Below are 19,367 nucleotides of genomic sequence, written 5' to 3'. Positions count from 1 at the left end.
ATCATTGTTCTGGACTACGCATTTCCTTTTGTTTGCTCAACAATCAAAAAAAAAGTGGTCCAAGTGATTTCGGTTTGTCAACATTAGAGTTACGCCTGATAGCAGGGGATGTTCTAAAGTATATCCCCCATCATAAGGGAATTATCTACTGCCTCCTAAACCTAGGATATGAAGGGACTAGTGGTGATGGAGTTGGTAGCAGAGTGATTCTAGTCTAAAGGTGCAGGCCCGTTTCCCCCCCCATCCCCTCCCCACCTCCCCTTGCAGGAAGACAGCATACTGACTCTCTCGGAGAAAAGTCCTCCTACCTGGGATTGCTTGCCCTCACACACCCTGGGCACAGATGAAGGATATATTTAAAGAGTGAGTGTGTGTGTGTATATTTGTGCTGATTTTGGTTCTGCACAGGCTTCTGGCTGAACGAACGTGCAGTGGCGCCCCTTCCGTGGCCACGAAAGGTAGACGTGGCCGGGCGTGTGGTGGAGAGACCCAAGGACTTGGCCGTAGCCAGAGAGTCCTTGAAACGCTCCAGTGCACTGTCTGCCTTATCGCCAAACAGGCGAGTACCATCAAAAGGCATGTCCATGAGGGAACTCTGGACATCCCCCAAAAACCCAGTGGACCGCGACCAGGCATGATGACGCAGGGCCACTGTTGTGGAGATCACTATCCCTAAAGAGTCCGCAGTGTCCAGCCCACATCGAATGGAGAACTTTGCGGCATCCTTCCCCTCCGCAACAGCTTGGGAAAGGACAGCCAAACCTCTTCTGGGCACTGGGGCAGTGTCTGCGCCACTGTGTCCCACACCGCGTGAGAGTAGCGGCCCAAAAAGCATGCAGTGTTGACTGACCGCAGCCCCAAGCTGGCAGAGTGTTAGACCTGTCAGCCTTAGGGTGGTCTCCATTACATTTTTGCCCTTTTTGCCTCCCATTTTTACCTTACATTTCGTTGGACTTAGGACTCTGGGCGCCTCACCACTGCTAAACAGTGCTGAGGTGCAGGTGCTCTTCCCTAAAACCTTGTGAGGCTGGCATATCTGCCATAAGCCACTGCTACTGCAGTAAGGCTAATCCTCCATAGGCTAACATTGGGAACCTCCCCTTATGGAATAACTTCTGACAGGGACCTAATAAGTCTATCATGTTTGGTCTTGTTGGACTCGGGGCGGGGAACCCTTTCCAATGATATATAGGGTTTGGGCATTACTACGCTAGGGATCCCACTTTTATAAAGGGGACCTTTTCCTGCCTACACTTAGATTAGGCTGCAGACTCCCCCCTCCCCTCTGCGTACTGATATCCTGCCTGGGTTGGGAGGTGGGAGTGGTGATTCACACCTTCTTCCCTGGGATGAGCTGTGACGGGCTGCCCACTGTAGCCTTAACGGCCTGTCTCTCGTCACTGTGACAGCTAGGTCAGGGAAGGCAGGGAACATACCAGAACACCCTGGACTCTTCCAGAAGCCCCTGCCCCCAGACCCCTCCAGAGACTTCCACCACTTTCTAGCCCCTAGACTAAAAAGATATATAAGGGAGGGTCCTGGCCTCACATTCTTGTTACACTGCTGGACCTGGAAGAATCCCTGCTGGAGTGAGGACTGCTGCGCAAGAGGATTGCCACTGGGAAGGAGGCTGACTGCTCCAAGGAACTGCTGCCCCACAACCTGCTGAGCTGCCCTACTGTCTGCTGATCCTGCCCTGCATGGGAGACTGCAACATCACCACCAGAGTGTCTCCACAACATCCCAAAGGAACTACTTTTCTTTGAACAGCATTTTAAAGAGTCTTCAACCTTTTAAAGATTGCCTTTTTGGGACTGCACCCTTTTTAAGCTAAAGGAAACTACCTGTCCTTGGACCACAGCGTTTTAAAGACTGCCCTTTGGAACAGCAACAACACTCTCAAGATTTGCCCTGCAACGCTGTGCCTGCCCTCAGCACTGCTTGCCCCGTGATCCTCCCAGGGCTCTGTGATTGCCTCTGCTTCTGGCGCAAGCCCACTGAAACTGGCCCTGAGGTCACCGCCACTGGGACCGGAGCGCGCTGTGTAGCGCTGAGAAGCGAAGCGCTGTGTGGCAGGAGGCTCCGTCGTTGCCCAGGACTTGGAGGCACTGTTAAGCGCTGTACTAAAGGAGCACTGTGTGGCTGTGACCCCCACCTGTGCAGCGCCTGCTGAGCCCAAGGCCCCAGGGAGAGAGGAGCCTCGCACCTACGTGTTAACCACCACCCCAGGTAACGCCTCAGTGCAACCAGGCTGCTGCGAGGGGGCAGGGTGCGGGTTGGCTGGGTACCTGGAGTGTGAGCTTTGTGCTTGGCTGGGAACCGTCCTTCACTGACCGGCCCACAGGAGCATAATTACTTGGTAATTGACACTGGGGCATTTTTTAGCATTACCAGCAGCGCCTGGGCAGCCGCACTTCCTACGCTGGGAGCATCATTTCTATGAGAGGCACACTTATTACGCTACAAGGGAACTTTGGCCTAAGAACCTTCCCACAGTGAATTTTTACCATAAGAACCTACCTCAAGTGAACTTTTTGCCATCCAAGGACACTGTGAGAAAGACATTACCAGCAGGAGCCCTTGGCACACATGAGCTTTTGGTGATTTGATCAGGCCTGGGAACTGGATTCATTCTTATTGATTATTGATCTTGCTTGGAAACTGGAATCCTTTTTATTATTGATCAGGCCTGGGAACTGGATTCATTCTCATTGATTATTGATCTTGCTTGGAAACTGGAATCCTTTTTATTATTGATCTTGCCTGGAGCTGGATTTACCTGCTTTTGGTTCTCACATAATTTTTAGATAAAGAAATTCTTATTCTTATGCAAAACTGGTGTGGTGTTCCTTTTGTGTGTTTTTACTGTGTCGTCGCCGTTGTGTGTTGCACAAATACTTTACACATTGCCTCTGAAGTAACTCCTTTGCTGCACTGCGCCAAGCTACCAAGTCGGAAGTGGTGGTCCCTTCTTGGACTAGGGTGCAAACCCCTGCCAACTAGAGACCCCGGTTCTAACATTGGTGATCGAGCGGTGGGATAGGACTTGTGCTTGTGTAACACCACGCAGCGACGCAGTGTACACCGCAACCCTACACCTGACTCAACTGAATTTTTGTCTACCCTCTCCAATTGGCATTTTTGAATTTTTTTTAAATTCTCCCTGACTGGCTGCTCTTTTTAAAAGTCCTTTTGCCTAAGTCCCATTTGGTTTTCTCTACAAACGTCTGAGCCCCTACCTAGCAAGATGGAATTCGAGCTGGCCAATCTGGAAGTTTACACAGTAGCACAACTCAAGGAATTCTGCGAGGAGAAAGGGGTGCCCTTCAAGCGAAGCGCCAAGAAGGCAGAACTTCAGAAAGCCTTGAGAGCATGGGTAACAGCCCACCCAGAAGGAGATGGGGACGGGCAAGGACCAGAGCATGACGCCACAGGAAACCTTGACCTACTGCACTTGGCGGGAAATGGCAATTTGTCACCAGGTACAAGGGTACCTTCCAGGGCAGGCAGTAGTGTGTCAGTGAAGAGCCTGTCCGTAGAGGACCTGGAGGACAGGAGGGAGGAGAGACAGCTCAAGTTGGAGCTTGCCAAGCTGGAGAAAGAGCGGGAAAGAGAAAGGTGAGCCATGGAGCAGGATCGCGAGAATAAGCGACTGGCTATGCGGGAAAAAGAACTTGCCCATGAGCTCAGCCTGAAGGAACTGGAAATCCGGGCCCTAGAAGTAGGGGCCAACAGCAACAAGAATGGTGGCAGCGTACCTATGGAAGCTTTACGTGAGTCCAGGGTCTTTATGCCTAAAGATGTGATGGCCAGTTTTAAGGTGGGGGATAATATTGATAAGTGGTTAGCCGCCTATGAGGTATCTTTAAGAGCCCATGGGGTCCCAGAGAGTTATTGGGGGGGTGGTTTGTATAAGTACCTACCTCCAGATGTTAGGGACACCCTCCTTTACCTAGAGAAGGAAGACCAGACTAACTATTCTGTCATGAAAGCTGCATTGCTTAAGAGGTTCGGTCTTACCCCTGAGCGGTATAGGCAGAGGTTTAGGAATAGCAACAAACTTCCCACACAGAACTGGGTAGACTTCCTGGACTACGCTAGTAAAGCTTTAGATGGTTGAGTGCGGGGCAGCAATGTGCATGACTATGAAGGGTTGTATGACTTGTTTTTAAGAGAGCACCTTCTAGAGAATTGTTTTCCAGAGCTGCGCCAACACCTGGTTGACCGCAAGTTGACCAATCCTAGGAAGCTTGCGGAGGAGGCGGACACCTGGGTCAGTACCAGGGTGTCCAACAAGGGTTCTGGGGGGGACTTCCAAAGGGGTGGTCAGGGTTCCCACCAGAGGAAAGAGGGGGGAGACAAAAAGAACGAGTTCTCCAAAGGCCCCCAGAATAATGCACAAGGGAAAGGGTCTGGGTCCCAGCCCCAATCTGGCCACCAGAAGCCCACTTATCCTGACAAAGGTCAGCAGCCCAGAATTGTCCAGTGCTATGAGTGTGGTGAACTTGGACACTACAAGGGGGATCCCAAGTGTCGCAAGAGAGAACCACAGCCCACTGGAGGTAAAAACCCCGGGGTGGCTAGTGTAGCGCTTGGGGAGGAGCTGTCCCTAGATGATGGGAGTGAGGGGGCAGGGCTTGTCCTAGTGTCTCTGGGAGACAGTGAGATGGTTCCCAAGGTCCATGTGCCCTCAAATACTACCAAGTATAGGCAGTGGGTCACCCTCAATGGTCGGGGGGTGGAGGCCCAGAGGGACACAGGTGCCAGCATGACTATGGTAAGGAGTCAGCTGGTGTCCCCAGAGCAAATAATTCCCGATACAGTCCATCCAGTTGTGATGGCTGACAACAGGGGGGGTCACTATCCCATAGCACAGGTTCCATTTGAGTGGGGAGGGGTTTCAGGCCTTTTAAGAGTTGCTGTGAGCCTTGCAATGCCAGTGGACTGTCTGTTAGAGAATGACCTAGAGCATACGGCCTGGAAGGAGGTAGAGCTCAAGGCGCATGTGGAGATGCTGGGGTTACCGGAGTGGATTTGTGCTACCACACGGTCTATGGCTGCCCGGAAAGGGAGTCAGCCAGGGCTGGAGCCTGGAAAAATGGCCCAGCCAGCTGCTAAGAAGGGAGGAGCCCGAGGGCGTGGGAAGCCCGCCCCAGGGCAGTCACCCCATGAGATGGATGGGGCACCTGAGGAGGTTGCACCGGAGTCCACGGAGGAGGACGTTGCTCCCTTGGGGGACCTACCTACCCCTGCAGGGTGGCAGGTGGAAGGAGGGCCCACCAGGGAGGAGTTATGCCGGGCACAGAAGGAGTGTCCTACCCTTGAGGGCATGAGGCGACAGGCCGAAGCCCAAGCAGCAGGCAATGCCTCCGCAAAGTATCATATTTACTGGGAGGATGGGCTCCTTTACAGTGAGCCCAAGGCTCCTGTGCATGGGTCATCAAGGGCCTTAGTGGTCCCCCAGTGCTACAGGGCATTTCTTTTGGAATTGGCTCATGAGATCTCATTGGCAGGACACTTGGGCCAAGACAAGACCTTTGCTAGGCTTGTCCCACATTTTTATTGGCCGCAGATAAGGATCTCCTCAGATACATTCTGCAGGACCTGTCTGACCTGCCAATTGAGAGGGTGGGCATCAACATTGTTGGGCCTATGGATCCACCGACTTCTTCTGGTCACAGGTTTATCCTGGTTCTGGTGGACCACGCCACCCGGTACCCAGAGGCTATTCCTCTGAGAACCCTCACTGCACCTGCAGTGGCACGGGCCCTGATGGGGATTTTTACCAGAGTGGGTTTTCCCAAAGAGGTGGTGTCCGACAGGGGTACCAACTTTATGTCTGCCTACATGCAAGCCATGTGGAAGGAGTGTGGGGTTACTTATAAGTTCTCCACCCCTTACCACCCACAAACCAATGGTCTCGTGGAGAGATTTAACAAGACCCTAAAAGGCATGATCAGGAGTCTGCCTGAGGAAAAAGTGGGACATCCTCTTGCCCTGTTTGCTGTTTTCCTACAGGGAGGTACCGCAGAAGGGGGTGGGTTTCAGCCCCTTCGAGCTTTTGTACGGTCACCCTGTTAGGGGGCCTCTCAGTTTAGTGAAGGATGGGTGGGAGAAGACTCCAAGGAGGCTTCCCCAGGATGTAGTGAGCTACATGCTGGCCTTCCGTAGCCAAATGGCTAAGTTGTGGAAACAAGCTTCTGACAACTTAGAGGCCAGCCAGGCAGTAATGAAGGAATGGTACGACCAGAATTCTCACCCTGTGGAGCTAAAACCTGGACAGAAGGTGTGGGTCATGGAGCCTGGAGAGCTTAGTGCCCTCCAGGATCGCTGGACAGGCCCTTATGAGATATTGGAGAAGAAGGGCAAGGCCACTTACCTAGTGGACCTTAAAACCCCCAGGCAGCCCCACAGGGTGCTACACGCCAACCGCCTCAAACCCCACCATGAGAGGTCTGAGCTTACCTTACTGATGGTAACTGATGGGGCAGAGGAAGAGGAAAGTGAACCTCTCCCGGACCTCTTTGCTTCCAAAGAGAAGGATGGATCGGTGGAGGGAGTGGTCCTCTCCCCATCCTTGACTCCTGAGCAACAGAGGGACTGCCGCCAGGTCCTGGGGCAGTTCTCCTCAGTGTTCTCCCTTATCCCTGGGATTACCCACCTGTGTACACATGATGTGGACACAGGAGACAGCCCCCCTGTCAAGTCCAAGTCTTACAGGTTGTCAGATAAGGTGAAGGCCAGCATCCAGAGTGAGGTCACTAAGATGCTGGAGTTGGGGGTGATAGAGCCCTCCAACAGCCCTTGGTCCAGTCTGGTGGTTCTGGTACCAAAAGCTGCCCCACCGGGCACCACACCAGAACTTAGGTTCTGTGTGGATTATAGGGGACTGAACTCTGTGACCAAGACTGACGCTCATCCTATCCCGAGGGCGGATGAGCTCATTGACAGGCTGGGGGCTGCCCGATACCTGAGTACCTTTGACCTCACGTCAGGGTACTGGCAGATCGCCCTAACAGATGGAGCTAAAGAGAGGTCCGCCTTTTCCACCCCAGAGGGCCACTACCAGTTTAGGGTGATGCCCTTTGGACTGAAAAATGCTCCTGCCACCTTCCAGCGGCTGGTGAACCGGGTCCTCTCCGGTTTAGAGGCCTTCTCTGCTGCCTACCTGGACGACATAGCTGTCTTCAGTAGCAGCTGGGAGGACCATCTGGGTCACCTCCAGGAAGTGCTTCAGGCTCTGCAGCAGGCAGGCCGGACTATCAAAGCTAGCAAATGCCAGATAGGGCAGGGGTCGGTAGTCTACCTAGGACACTTGGTGGGCGGGGGCAAGGTGCAACCCCTACAGGCCAAGATAGAAACCATCCTGGCCTGGGAGCCTCCCAAAACACAAACTGAGGTCAGGGCATTCCTGGTCCTCACAGGTTACTACCGCAGATTTGTCAAGGGCTATGGCACCATTGTGGCCCCCTTGACTGAGCTAACCTCTAAGAAACAACCTAGAAAAGTGATCTGGACAGAGGCTTGCCAAAAAGCCTTTGACTCTCTAAAGCAGGCCATGTGCACCGCTCCTGTGCTCAGGGCCCCTGACTTCTCCAAAGAGTTCATTGTCCAAACGGACGCCTCAGAGCATGGCATAGGGGCAGTACTTTCGCAACTCAATGAGGAGGGACGGGACCAACCAGTAGCCTTCATCTCCAGGAGGCTGCTCCCCCGAGAACAGCGGTGGAGTGCGATAGAGAGAGAAGCCTTCGCGGTGGTCTGGGCTGTAAAGAAGCTGAGGCCATATCTGTTTGGCTCCCACTTACTGATCCAGACTGACCACCGGCCCCTTAGGTGGCTCATGCAAATGAGGGGCGAGAATCCCAAATTGTTGAGGTGGTCCATTTCCCTACAGGGGATGGACTTCAGGTTGGAACACAGACCCGGAGTAGACCACGCCAATGCTGACGGTCTCTCTCGGTTTTTCCGCCTTAGTGATGAGAACTCCCTGGAGGTTGGGTAGTTCTCCCCACTTTCAGCTGGGGGGGACACGTGTTAGACCTGTCAGCCTTAGGGTGGTCTCCCCTACATTTTTGCCCTTTTTGCCTCCCATTTTTACCTTCCATTTCGTTGGACTTAGGACTCTGGGCGCCTCACCACTGCTAAACAGTGCTGAGGTGCAGGTGCTCTTCCCTAAAACCTTGTGAGGCTGGCATATCTGCCACAAGCCACTGCTACTGCAGTAAGGCTAATCCTCCATAGGCTAACATTGGGAACCTCCCCTTATGGAATAACTTCTGACAGGGACCTAATAAGTCTATCATGTTTGGTCTTGTTGGACTCGGGTCGGGGAACCCTTTCCAATGATATATAGGGTTTGGGCATTACTACGCTAGGGATCCCACTTTTATAAAGGGGACCTTTTCCTGCCTACACTTAGATTAGGCTGCAGACTCCCCCCTCCCCTCTGCGTACTGATAGCCTGCCTGGGTTGGGAGGTGGGAGTGGTGATTCACACCTTCTTCCCTGGGATGAGCTGTGACGGGCTGCCCACTGTAGCCTTAACGGCCTGTCTCTCGTCACTGTGACAGCTAGGTCAGGGAAGGCAGGGAACATACCAGAACACCCTGGACTCTCCCAGAAGCCCCTGCCCCCAGACCCCTCCAGAGACTTCCACCACTTTCTAGCCCCTAGACTAAAAAGATATATAAGGGAGGGTCCTGGCCTCACATTCTTGTTACACTGCTGGACCTGGAAGAATCCCTGCTGGAGTGAGGACTGCTGCGCAAGAGGATTGCCACTGGGAAGGAGGCTGACTGCTCCAAGGAACTGCTGCCCCACAACCTGCTGAGCTGCCCTACTGTCTGCTGATCCTGCCCTGCATGGGAGACTGCAACATCACCACCAGAGTGTCTCCACAACATCCCAAAGGAACTACTTTTCTTTGAACAGCATTTTAAAGAGTCTTCAACCTTTTAAAGATTGCCTATTTGGGACTGCACCCTTTTTAAGCTAAAGGAAACTACCTGTCCTTGGACCACAGCGTTTTAAAGACTGCCCTTTGGAACAGCAACAACACTCAAGATTTGCCCTGCAACGCTGTGCCTGCCCTCAGCACTGCTTGCCCCGTGATCCTCCCAGGGCTCTGTGATTGCCTCTGCTTCTGGCGCAAGCCCACTGAAACTGGCCCTGAGGTCACCGCCACTGGGACCGGAGCGGGCTGTGTAGCGCTGAGAAGCGAAGCGCTGTGTGGCAGGAGGCTACGTCGTTGCCCAGGACTTGGAGGCACTGTTAAGCGCTGTGCTAAAGGAGCGCTGTGTGGCTGTGACCCCCACCCGTGCAGCGCCTGCTGAGCCCAAGGCCCCAGGGAGAGAGGAGCCTCGCACCTGCGTCCGCAACCACCACCCCAGGTAACGCCTCAGTGCAACCAGGCTGCTGCGAGGGGGCAGGGTGCGGGTTGGCTGGGTACCTGGAGTGTGAGCTTTGTGCTTGGCTGGGAACCGTCTTTCACTGACCGGCCCACAGGAGCATAATTACTTGGTAATTGACACTGGGGCATTTTTTTGCATTACCAGCAGCGCCTGGGCAGCCGCACTTCCTATGCTGGGAGCATCATTTCTATGAGAGGCACACTTATTACGCTACAAGGGAACTTTGGCCTAAGAACCTTCCCACAGTGAAATTTGACCATAAGAACCTACCTCAAGTGAACTTTTTGCCATCCAAGGACACTGTGAGAAAGACATTACCAGCAGGAGCCCTTGGCACACATGAGCTTTTGGTGATTTGATCAGGCCTGGGAACTGGATTCATTCTTATTGATTATTGATCTTGCTTGGAAACTGGAATCCTTTTTATTATTGATCAGGCCTGGGAACTGGATTCATTCTCATTGATTATTGATCTTGCTTGGAAACTGGAATCCTTTTTATTATTGATCTTGCCTGGAGCTGGATTTACCTGCTTTTGGTTCTCACATAATTTTTAGATAAAGAAATTCTTATTCTTATGCAAAACTGGTGTGGTGTTCCTTTTGTGAGTGTTTTTACTGTGTCGTCGCCGTTGTGTGTTGCACAAATACTTTACACATTGCCTCTGAAGTAACTCCTTTGCTGCTCTGCGCCAAGCTACCAAGTCGGAAGCGGTGGTCCCTTCTTGGACTAGGGTGCAAACCCCTGCCAACTAGAGACCCCGGTTCTAACACAGAGGAAAATAACCTTTTGCCAAATTGCTCCAGCTTTTTCGAATCCTTTTCCGACGGGCAGTAGGGATCGCTCTTCGGGAAGTGGAGGCCTGAATGACCAGGCTCTTCAGAGTCGCATGATTAGTTTAAAAAGCAGGGTCGCCCGGTGACTGGTGATGACGTCGGGCCACGTTCATAACCACAGGAACCCCTGTGGCTGGTCGAGACCAGGTGCCCATTAAAACGTCCGTCTAGGCCTCATTGAAAGGAAGCAGAGGTTCCATGGAACTTGCCACCGGCGCAAGCACTTCAGTAAGGAGGTTTGTCTTATGAGTGACAGTAGGCAGATTGAGGTCAAGGGCCTCAGCTGCTCTACGGAGCACCACAGAATAAGTGGCGCCCTCCTCCATGACAGCGGGGGGAGACATAAAACCCGGCTCAGAGGAGAGGTCAAGGCCACCTGCATCCTCCGATTCCTCTGCCCACTCGTATTCGGACTCGCTCTGCCATGCAAGAGTGTCCTCCGACCCCTACCAGTCATCCACCTCCTCCACGGCCCGAGGGACAGGCGGCAGCAGTAGGAGAGGCACAGGAGTTAACAATTGCTCCAACGGCGTCAGGAACAGCGACCGGCCAGCACTAATCCGGCTTCATGTCCCAATTCAGGTCCCAAGCCGGGGCAAAATTGCCTGGAAACTCGGGCAAGGGCGGAGGTGGAACGAACTGAGCCCATGCCGGTGACTGGAAAGAGCCACAGGGTGCGCCGGGGCCGGAGTCACGGGCGGAGGACCCTGTGGCGCTGGAGCTGCCGGCGGAGGACCTTGCGGCGCTGGGGGCCGGAGCCACAAACGGCGAGCAAGGGCCCTCTATAGGGACCGCGAAGCCCGAAGGCGCACCGGTGGGAACCCTAGGCCTGAAAAGGCGGTCCATAGTGGCAAGAAACTCTTGCACCTGGGCCGGAGTCGCCCACGGACCCGGATAAGGTGGGTAGGCAGCAGGACTCCCAGGCTCCAACGTAGCCGCATGGGAAGGACCACTGGCCCCCTCGTCAGCATCCGAAGACTGACAGGGGGGGACGTCGGAGAGCGAACACGCTTCTTCGACGTTTACTTGTGACGTCTCTTACCCGATGCAGAGGGCGAAGACTTCGACTCCGAGGAGCGATGATGATGGCTCCGCGGACGGTCCCTTGAGCGACCCCTGGACCTCGAGTGGCGCGGAGACGACTGCCTAGCCTCCAGCAGCTTTCGGGACTGCTCCCGCAAAGCGTTCGGAGCCATCGCCAGACAGTCGGAACATGACCGGGAGTCATGGTCGTGCTCCCGCCATGGGGGTCGGCCACCTACATCGTACGGCGACAGGCCCTACAGAATTTAAAACCAGGCATCCCTACTTGGCACCAGGAGTCACAGACTCAAAATGAGGAGAGACAAAAGTCTCAAAAAGTTAGTCAAAAAGTGACTAGGGTACGTGCTCTAACCGGATCTGCACTTGCTGGTGCGGAAAAAGAAAGAACTGGCATCAGCGCGCATGGGTGGCGCCCAAGTAGTCTCCGTGACGTCATCTCGTCGCTTACGACACCAGCGACGAACGCGGAGCAGAACTGCGCCACCTACTGACGCGCACGGGTACTGCTGACGAAAAACTTTCAGGATCCAGTCTGACGCCTGGGGATATTCTAAGGTTAGGAATCTATCACTAACGTGTCTCTTTCAGATCAGCATCACAAAGCAGGGTCCTGGACAGGAAAGGCCTGGAAAGGAAAGTAATATTGCCCCTATTTGGACTGGGCAGTCCAAATAGGGCAATATTCTGTTACTGTCCATACAAGTTGCCAAATTCAGAGGAGGAGAGCTCTCTACAGAATTAATCACTGTGGCTACCCACACAGAACGTTAAAAACTCACAGTGGCATTGGCATGCTCATTTATTGTTGCTAAAAATATCATGCTTCTTAAATTCTTTAACAAAATACTTTGAAGCCATTCATTTCTTCTGCCTCCATTTCACACTTTGACAGTAATCTGGCTTTAGGACATCATCACATCTGCTTTCACAGCACAGGGAACAAACTGATGCTGGTATAAATGGTTCTTCCCACTTTTACTTTCATGAGACTGAGGCCTTGACCACAATGAAACTACAAGTTGTTATGTAGAACTGCAAATCATTAATCTACACCCCTGCCAATCTGTAACCTTGGCTGTCTGTTTGCTTCAATATACCACAACAGCCAACTATAGATTTCAGGTGTACAACAAGAGCAGGACATTTGATTTGATTTGAAAGAACAAATAACGTCATAACTCAGTCAGTGAATGAGGTCAGCAGCTTGCTTCTAGCTAGAAATACAGGGTATGAAAGGCTCTGCAACACTCAAATGTACAATTTGACCTTTAGTTCTACGTCTGCTTAAAATATATCTGAGGCCATCTCCCCTTAAAGCAGAATCACAGTCCGTCTCAAATAGGAAGTGGAAGGGCTAGAAAAATAATAACTTATAATTAGTTATGGTATTCATGACTCATTAAAGGTGCAAATCAATAGAAAATGCATTTGGACCATGAGTGCACATGCTATGTTGTATACAAAACAGTGCACTATTCAGAGAAGAGCATCTTTAAGCTTTTCTGTGATTATGATAGAATTTCAACATAATAAATTCAGTTCAGCAGTCTATTTTTGGAGTGACGTGTTTAAGCTGTGTCCTCAAAGAAATTTTTTAGATTTCGATTTATATTTAAAATTGTGAGAATGGTGGCCACTACAGTAATTCAAACTAGTAATAATAATTTAAGGTGGCTCCAATCCTTTGGAGAGTCTCTTAAGGCATCTCATTAGTTTGATAGTTAGACACAAACCTTCAACTGCTCACCCTCTCAAAAAGGAAACCTCAGTGGGTTGTCATACCTTTGTGCTAGGATCCTTCTGGTCCAGGAGACGGAGCTGTACCAACATTGGAGCACCTCGAACCTCTCCCTCTGAATCTCGTCCATCCCTCTAGAAGCAGTAAAAAAGTAAAGTAAAATGAAATGTACACACTTTATTGTGCTGGAAATGCAGAGGAGGGGAAGGGATCAGAAAACAGAGAGTCCCCTTAGTAATAACTGTACTTCTTTAGTTTATAGTTCATTTATAAGGAAGCAACTTCATATTCTGCTTACTATCCGTGCATTTTTAATTACGCAGCAATGTTTTCACCACTAATTTAAAAGAACAAGCTATTTATCTTCAGTAACGGTCTTTCTGGTAGAGACTATCAAACCGCAGATTCCTCACCATTTGAATATTCCCCAGGTGCCAGATTGGATCCGGAAACTTTTCCATACTACCTCTTATGGCTGAACGTTAGCGCAGTGTGGCTCCGTACCAAAGCCATTACGCTCTGGAAATGACATGCAGGGCCTACATAGGTGCCACTCTTGCACACTGACGTCAATTGCTTTTGAGACTGCCTGCGCCTCCAAGATATCAAACCCAAAAAAGCAAACTGATAGACTAGTGCAGATTCCTAGACTTATTAATGGGCACAATCCAAACACAGAATGGGAAGGAAGGGAAGTTTGGTGAGTAATCTGTGGCTAGATAGTCTCTCTACCAGAAAGAGCATTGCAGAAGTTAAGTAACTTGTTCTTCTGATAGCGACATCTAACCACAGATTCCTCACATTTTGAATAGATACCAAAGTAGTACCGAAGGGAGGTGGGCTGTGGATGGACTCAAACCAGAAAGTCATGCAGGACTGAGCGGGCAAAGTGCCAGTCTTGGTGGACCTGGCTATCCAAACAATAGTGCCTCGTGAAAGTGTGGAGGGATGCCCACATAGCAGCCTCACCGTCTAGGACAGGAACTGTATCTTCAAACACAGTGGTAGAAGCTTTGGCCCTGGGGGAATATTTACACACTGTAGGAAGCTGGCTCTGTATTTACTATACCAAAAGTGTGCACAGAGTCCAGTGGAACCCCAAAGGTAGGCAGAGGTAAAAGTAGATAGCACCTTACTCTCTATTTGTACACTGTAGGGGTACACGGATCATGCATCTGTACCCTCACCACTGGTATAGTACACCCAGCTAGAGGGTGGCTGGCCTATGCCAGGGCAGTGGTTTGTAGGCATGGCACACAGGGATGTGTGCCATGTCGACTCTTCGATTTCTTCTGCACCAAAACACACAGCCTGCTATTGGTGTGTGTGTGTGTGTGTATAAAGGTAGAGGGCCTCCAAGGGTGGCACAATAAGTGCTGCAGCCCTTAGAGGTCTGCCGTGGCCACAGGGCCCTTGGTACCAATGGTACCATTTACAAGGGACTGACCTCTAGACAGAGAGTGGCAATTGGATTTTGTTTGTAATGCAGTTTAGGGAAAGAACATAGGCCCTGGGTACCTATTTGGCTGGAACTCAGGGCACAAACAGTCAAAAGTAATAATAATAATAATAAAACATTTATAGAGCGCCTGGCTGCACAAAACTGTGTGTCCCCGCGCTGACTGCAAAGTACATCAGCAGTTTAGCAAAAAGTGGGGGCAACCATGCAAAGAGAGGGCACTTTATTTATTTATTTATTCAAAGTTTTATATAGCGCGAACAAGATCCTTACAGATATCAGAGCGCTTCACAGAGACAGGGGCAAGGGCAACAGGAATGAACAGGGTAATGGGAGCAATATAGTAGTCACTAAACATAGAAGATAACAATAATGTACAGAAACATATCAAAACCTATCAAAATACAGTCAGGTAAACAAGTAATATAAATACAGCAAAGAGTAGTATAAATTGATCATTAGAAAGAGAGTAGCGTAGTAGTGACCCCCTAGGTAGGAGGATAGTGCCAAAGGGCAGGGTGATCAGTGATACAGCGCGATGCAGAGACTCAGTTCCAGTCTCTGTAAGGTTCAGGAGATCTTGGCCAGAAGGATTCTCTTCACCTCTTTCTTGAAGAGTGCAGTGGAGGAGATAAGCCTCGTTTCCGGAGGGAGCGCATTCCAGATCCTGGGTGCCATTCCTGAGAAGGAGCGCTTGTATGTTTTTTCTTTCCGGAATCTACTAGGTTTCAGAAGTAGATTTTTTGTACTACGATTGGATCTCGACCCTCCTGATAAAGACAACTTTTGCGCGAGGTAGTTGGGTGCTTTGTGGTGCACGGCCGAGTGTGTCATTATTGCAATTTTTAGCTGTACTCTGGCTTCAAAAGGCAGCCATTTTAGAGATTTTAAGTCTGGGGAAATATGCGAATGTTTTCTTGAGCCAGTAATGAGTCTCGCGGCAGCGTTCAGGGAGGCTCTTAGGGGTGCTGTTGTGGATAGCGGGAGTCCGCTGAGGGCCACAATTCCGTAGTCTATGCGAGGGATGACTAAAGCTTGTACAGCAGTTCGGAAGTCTTTGGCAGGGAGGAAGGGTTTGAGTTTCCTCAGTGTGTTGATTTGGAAATTAGCCCCTTTTGTGGCTATGCTAACGTGCTGTTGCATGTTGAGCTTGGAGTCAACTGTGATGCCTAAGGATTTCGCTGAGTCCACGATAGTAGGTTGGACATTGAGTGCTGTTAGGTTATTGAGCCACGTTTGGGTGGTGGAAGTTTTCGCCGGGGGTGAGATGAGTAGGAACTCAGTTTTCAGCGCATTTAGTTTGAGGTGATTAACGGCCAACCAGGATTAAGTGTTGCTAAGTGTGGAATTCAGTAGTTTGATATCTTCCGGGGATTATAGCTTTAGGTAAAGTTGTGTGTCATCGGCGTACATATGGAATTGAACATTGGATGCTTGGAGCAAAGTGGCGAGTGGTTCCATGACGAGGTTGAACAGTGTGGGGGAGAGGGAGGATCCTTGTGGGACACCTAGATCTGCAGGCACTGGTTTAGATAGCACATTGTCGATCTTGAACTTCTGCGACCGGTTATGAAGGAAAGAAGAGAACCATTTGAGAACAGTTCCCGAAAGACCCATTCTAGTGCTTAGCAGCTCCAATAAGTTCTCATGTTTGACCGTGTCAAAAGCTGACGATAGGTCAAGAAGGATGAGGAGACAGGAATCATTGCGGTCAAGGATTTGGAGGGCGTCATCAATTATGTGTGTCATAGCTGTTTCCGTGCTATGTTTTGCTCGGAAGCCTGATTGGTGAGTGTTGAGAAGGTCAAATTGGTCAATGTGTTTTGTTAGTTGGTGTTGGACACATTTCTCCAGCAGTTTGGCCAGGGTGGGGATATTGGTGATAGGCCGGTAGTTGTTCAGGTCAGACGGGTCAGCTGTGGGTTTCTTGAGTATAGGTGTGACTTGCCCCACCGTGAGGGAGTCTGGGATGAGACCTTGTTGAAGGGAGCTGTTGATGATTTTGGTCCAAAGAGGGACGAGCAAGGGGGTGAAGTCTTTTACTGCATTAGCAGGTAGGGGGTCTGTGAGGTGATTAGAGGGCTTCAGAGTGCAGAGTAGTTTGTGTATAGCTTCTTCCGTGTAGCTGTCGAAGTGCAGCCATGATGCATTGTTTTTAGGTTGAATGTTGGACATTCTGGTGTGATTGGGGAATCGGCTTAAATCCATGACGAGGTCATTTCTTATGTTGTCGGTCTTTTGCTTAAAGAAAGCAGAGAAGGCTTCACAGTGTGGGGTGTCGCTTGTTGCTTTGTTTGATTGTAAGGGTTGTGCCTTTGTTTGAGTCTTTATTAGTTGGAACAGTTTTCTTGGCCTGTTTTTTGCTTGGTCCAGTAGACGGCTAAAGAAGTCCGACTTTGTGCGCTTTATTTTCCTAAAGTAGTAATTTCTCTTCTTTTTAAGCGTTTTTAGATGCAGTGATGATGGGTCAGATCTCCAGGTACGCTCTGCCATTCGCATAGTGCGCTTGTCGTCATTGAGTCTGCCATCGTACCAGGGGTTAGAAATTTTGTTGGAGACTCTTCAGTTGCAGTGGAGCGACTTCATTGACTATTAGTTTCATAGAGTCAAGGTAGTGGTCGGTCAGTGATTGGGCATCCGAGACACCTGGAGGGGGAAGGAGGAGACTGTTGAGGTGGGGAGGCAGTGTAGTGGGGTTAAGACTCTTCATGTCCCTTTTCCAGATTTTGGATTTGGTGGGTTGAACCGGGTTAGGTTTAACTTTTTCGTTAATAGAGAAGGTGATAATGTGGTGATCTGACCAGTCACAGGGTTTGATTGCCTCCAGTTTGGTGGAGTCCTCCTTGGCGATGATGAGATCGAGTATCGCGCCTTTGTCGTGTGTTGGTCTATCACATATTTGGGTGAGGTCAAGCGCATTAAGGAAAGTTTTGAGACTGTTCACCTCTGTGTCTTTCTGATCATTCCAGTGGAGGTTAAAGTCACCCAAGTAGATTTGGGTGATCTGCCGACCGGCATTGGAGGTGATCGTGTCCATGAGTTGTTGGGTGAATATGAGGTTGTCGCCCGGCGGGTGATAGATGAGATGTAAAGCGCAAACTTGTTTGCCCTCGCTGGTGATATCGAGGCAGAGGAGTTCACAGGAGGTGAGTGAGGGGGAGGCGGCTTTAGTGACGGAGAGGTTGCTCCTAAAAATGCATGCAATTCCCCCGCCCGTCTTGACAGGCCTATCCTGTCTAATGATGTGATAATTGGGGGGGACTAATATGTCCATTATCGGGGTAGAGGCTTCAGTAAGCCACGTTTCCGTCAGAATGGCTAGGTCCAGTTCCATTGCTGAGACGAGATCAGCGATGTCGGAGGAGTGTCTTTGGGCCGATCTGCAGTTGAGTAGGATGCATTTGAGTTTGGGAGTGAGAAGGGTGGTCGAACCTTCTAGAGAGAGGGGGATTTTTCTGAGGTTGCTAGGGATGGAACCTCTGTTGCTATGGGTTGGGAGCCTCAGAGGGTTTGAGTGAGTTGTGGGTATGGGGATGTGTGTGTTGGATATGTGTTTTACAGGACCTGGGCCATAGGAGTGTAGGAGAGAGCATAGGTCGCGGTCAGACAGTGAGTTGAGGACACGGCGGGGGCGGTGGGAGTTATTGCGAACGGGGATAGTCGGCCATCTCGGGGATCGTTTGAGGCGAGTGTATGTAGGGAGGGTGCGTCGTTTGTAGGGTAGTGGGATGGTGGGAGGTAGGCTGGGCCATGAGAGGAGGAGGTCTTTGATGTCGTGGACATCCTTTTTGACTTGTAGGAGATCCTCTTTGACTTGTTGGAGGGTAGATAAGGTCAGGTCAAGAGGAGTATTGGAGATGGCATTGGTGGTGAGAGCCATTGGTGAATGGTTGAGTAGTGAGCTGGAAAGCGGGCAGGGTATCGGAGGGGGGGATATGCTGGCGTTGTTGAAAGGTTCTGCGGTGATAATGAGTGGGATGTTATTCAAGGTGTGGGCATATTTGTGGATGAGGGGTGTGGGTGGAGTAGGTGGAGAGTGTGAGACATAAGTGGTGTCAACAGTGGGAGACGGTGCAGGTGAGTTAAAGAGAGAGTGAAGGCTGAAGACAGTGGGGGTGGCAGGAAGGTAGTGGGGGCTGAGAGTGGGAGGAGAGAGAGAGGGGGATGTTAAGGTAAGAAAGGCGGAATGTTCTGTGGGACTCGATGTGAGGGTGGGGGTGTCGTGAGTGAGAGTGGGGAGGGAGCTGGGGAAGGAGGTGGATCTGCCTTGGGGGGGAGGGAGAGGGGGGGAGATAAACTCCGGACGGTGGCGTGTTCAGAAGCGTTCATGGGGGGTGTAGCGTGGGGGGAGGGGGGCGTGGGGGAGTCGAGGATGTGGGTGTATCGAGGAGGTATGGGAGGGGGTGTGCTCACATGGGTATTGAGAATGGGGGGGAGCAAAGGGTAGGATTTGTCATTGCGCGTGCCGTTCTGGCGCTGATCTAGGTAGGAGGTGTTGTGGGTGGGGGTTGTTATGTCATGGGAGAGAGGGATGGGGGGGTATGAGTGGGGGTCGAGGTGGGGGTGATGTTAGAGGGGCGGCTAGTGTATGAAGGGGAGAGATTGGTGACTGCGCTTGGGGAGCGTGGGGTGGCAACAGCAGGTGGGTGATTGTTTAGGGTGCTGGGGGAAGAGGTGCGGTGCGTATAGATCCGGCGCTGAGCTATGTTAGTAGTGTTGTGGGTGGGGGCTGCGTCGTCGGGGGTGATGATAGTGCAGGTGGAGTTCTGGGTGGTGGTCCGCATCTTGGAGAGGTGTTCTTTGAACTTCGGGAACAGGTTGTCTAGTATTTCCAGGTTCTTGTCCGTGGATTGAATTAGGACAATCCCGTTATTGTA

General features: G+C 51.1%; 1 protein-coding gene across 2 annotated transcripts in view; it reads right to left on the bottom strand.

Annotated features, from left to right (window-relative positions):
- LOC144770421 (C-Jun-amino-terminal kinase-interacting protein 4-like) overlaps window positions 1-19,367 on the bottom strand; it is a 1,040,418-nt gene that overhangs the window by 324,295 nt on the left and 696,756 nt on the right. For both annotated transcript variants that reach the window (XM_078654929.1, XM_078654928.1), the window contains exon 17: window positions 13,076-13,165. In XM_078654929.1, coding sequence (XP_078511055.1) covers window positions 13,076-13,165 — 90 coding nt within the window. The remainder of the gene's footprint in view (window positions 1-13,075; window positions 13,166-19,367) is intronic.

This window comes from Lissotriton helveticus, chromosome 7 (assembly GCF_964261635.1).
Source record: "Lissotriton helveticus chromosome 7, aLisHel1.1, whole genome shotgun sequence".
Taxonomy (NCBI): domain Eukaryota; kingdom Metazoa; phylum Chordata; class Amphibia; order Caudata; family Salamandridae; genus Lissotriton; species Lissotriton helveticus.
The sequence above is the reverse complement of the archived record's forward strand: the minus strand, read 5'-3'. Positions and strand labels throughout refer to the sequence as shown.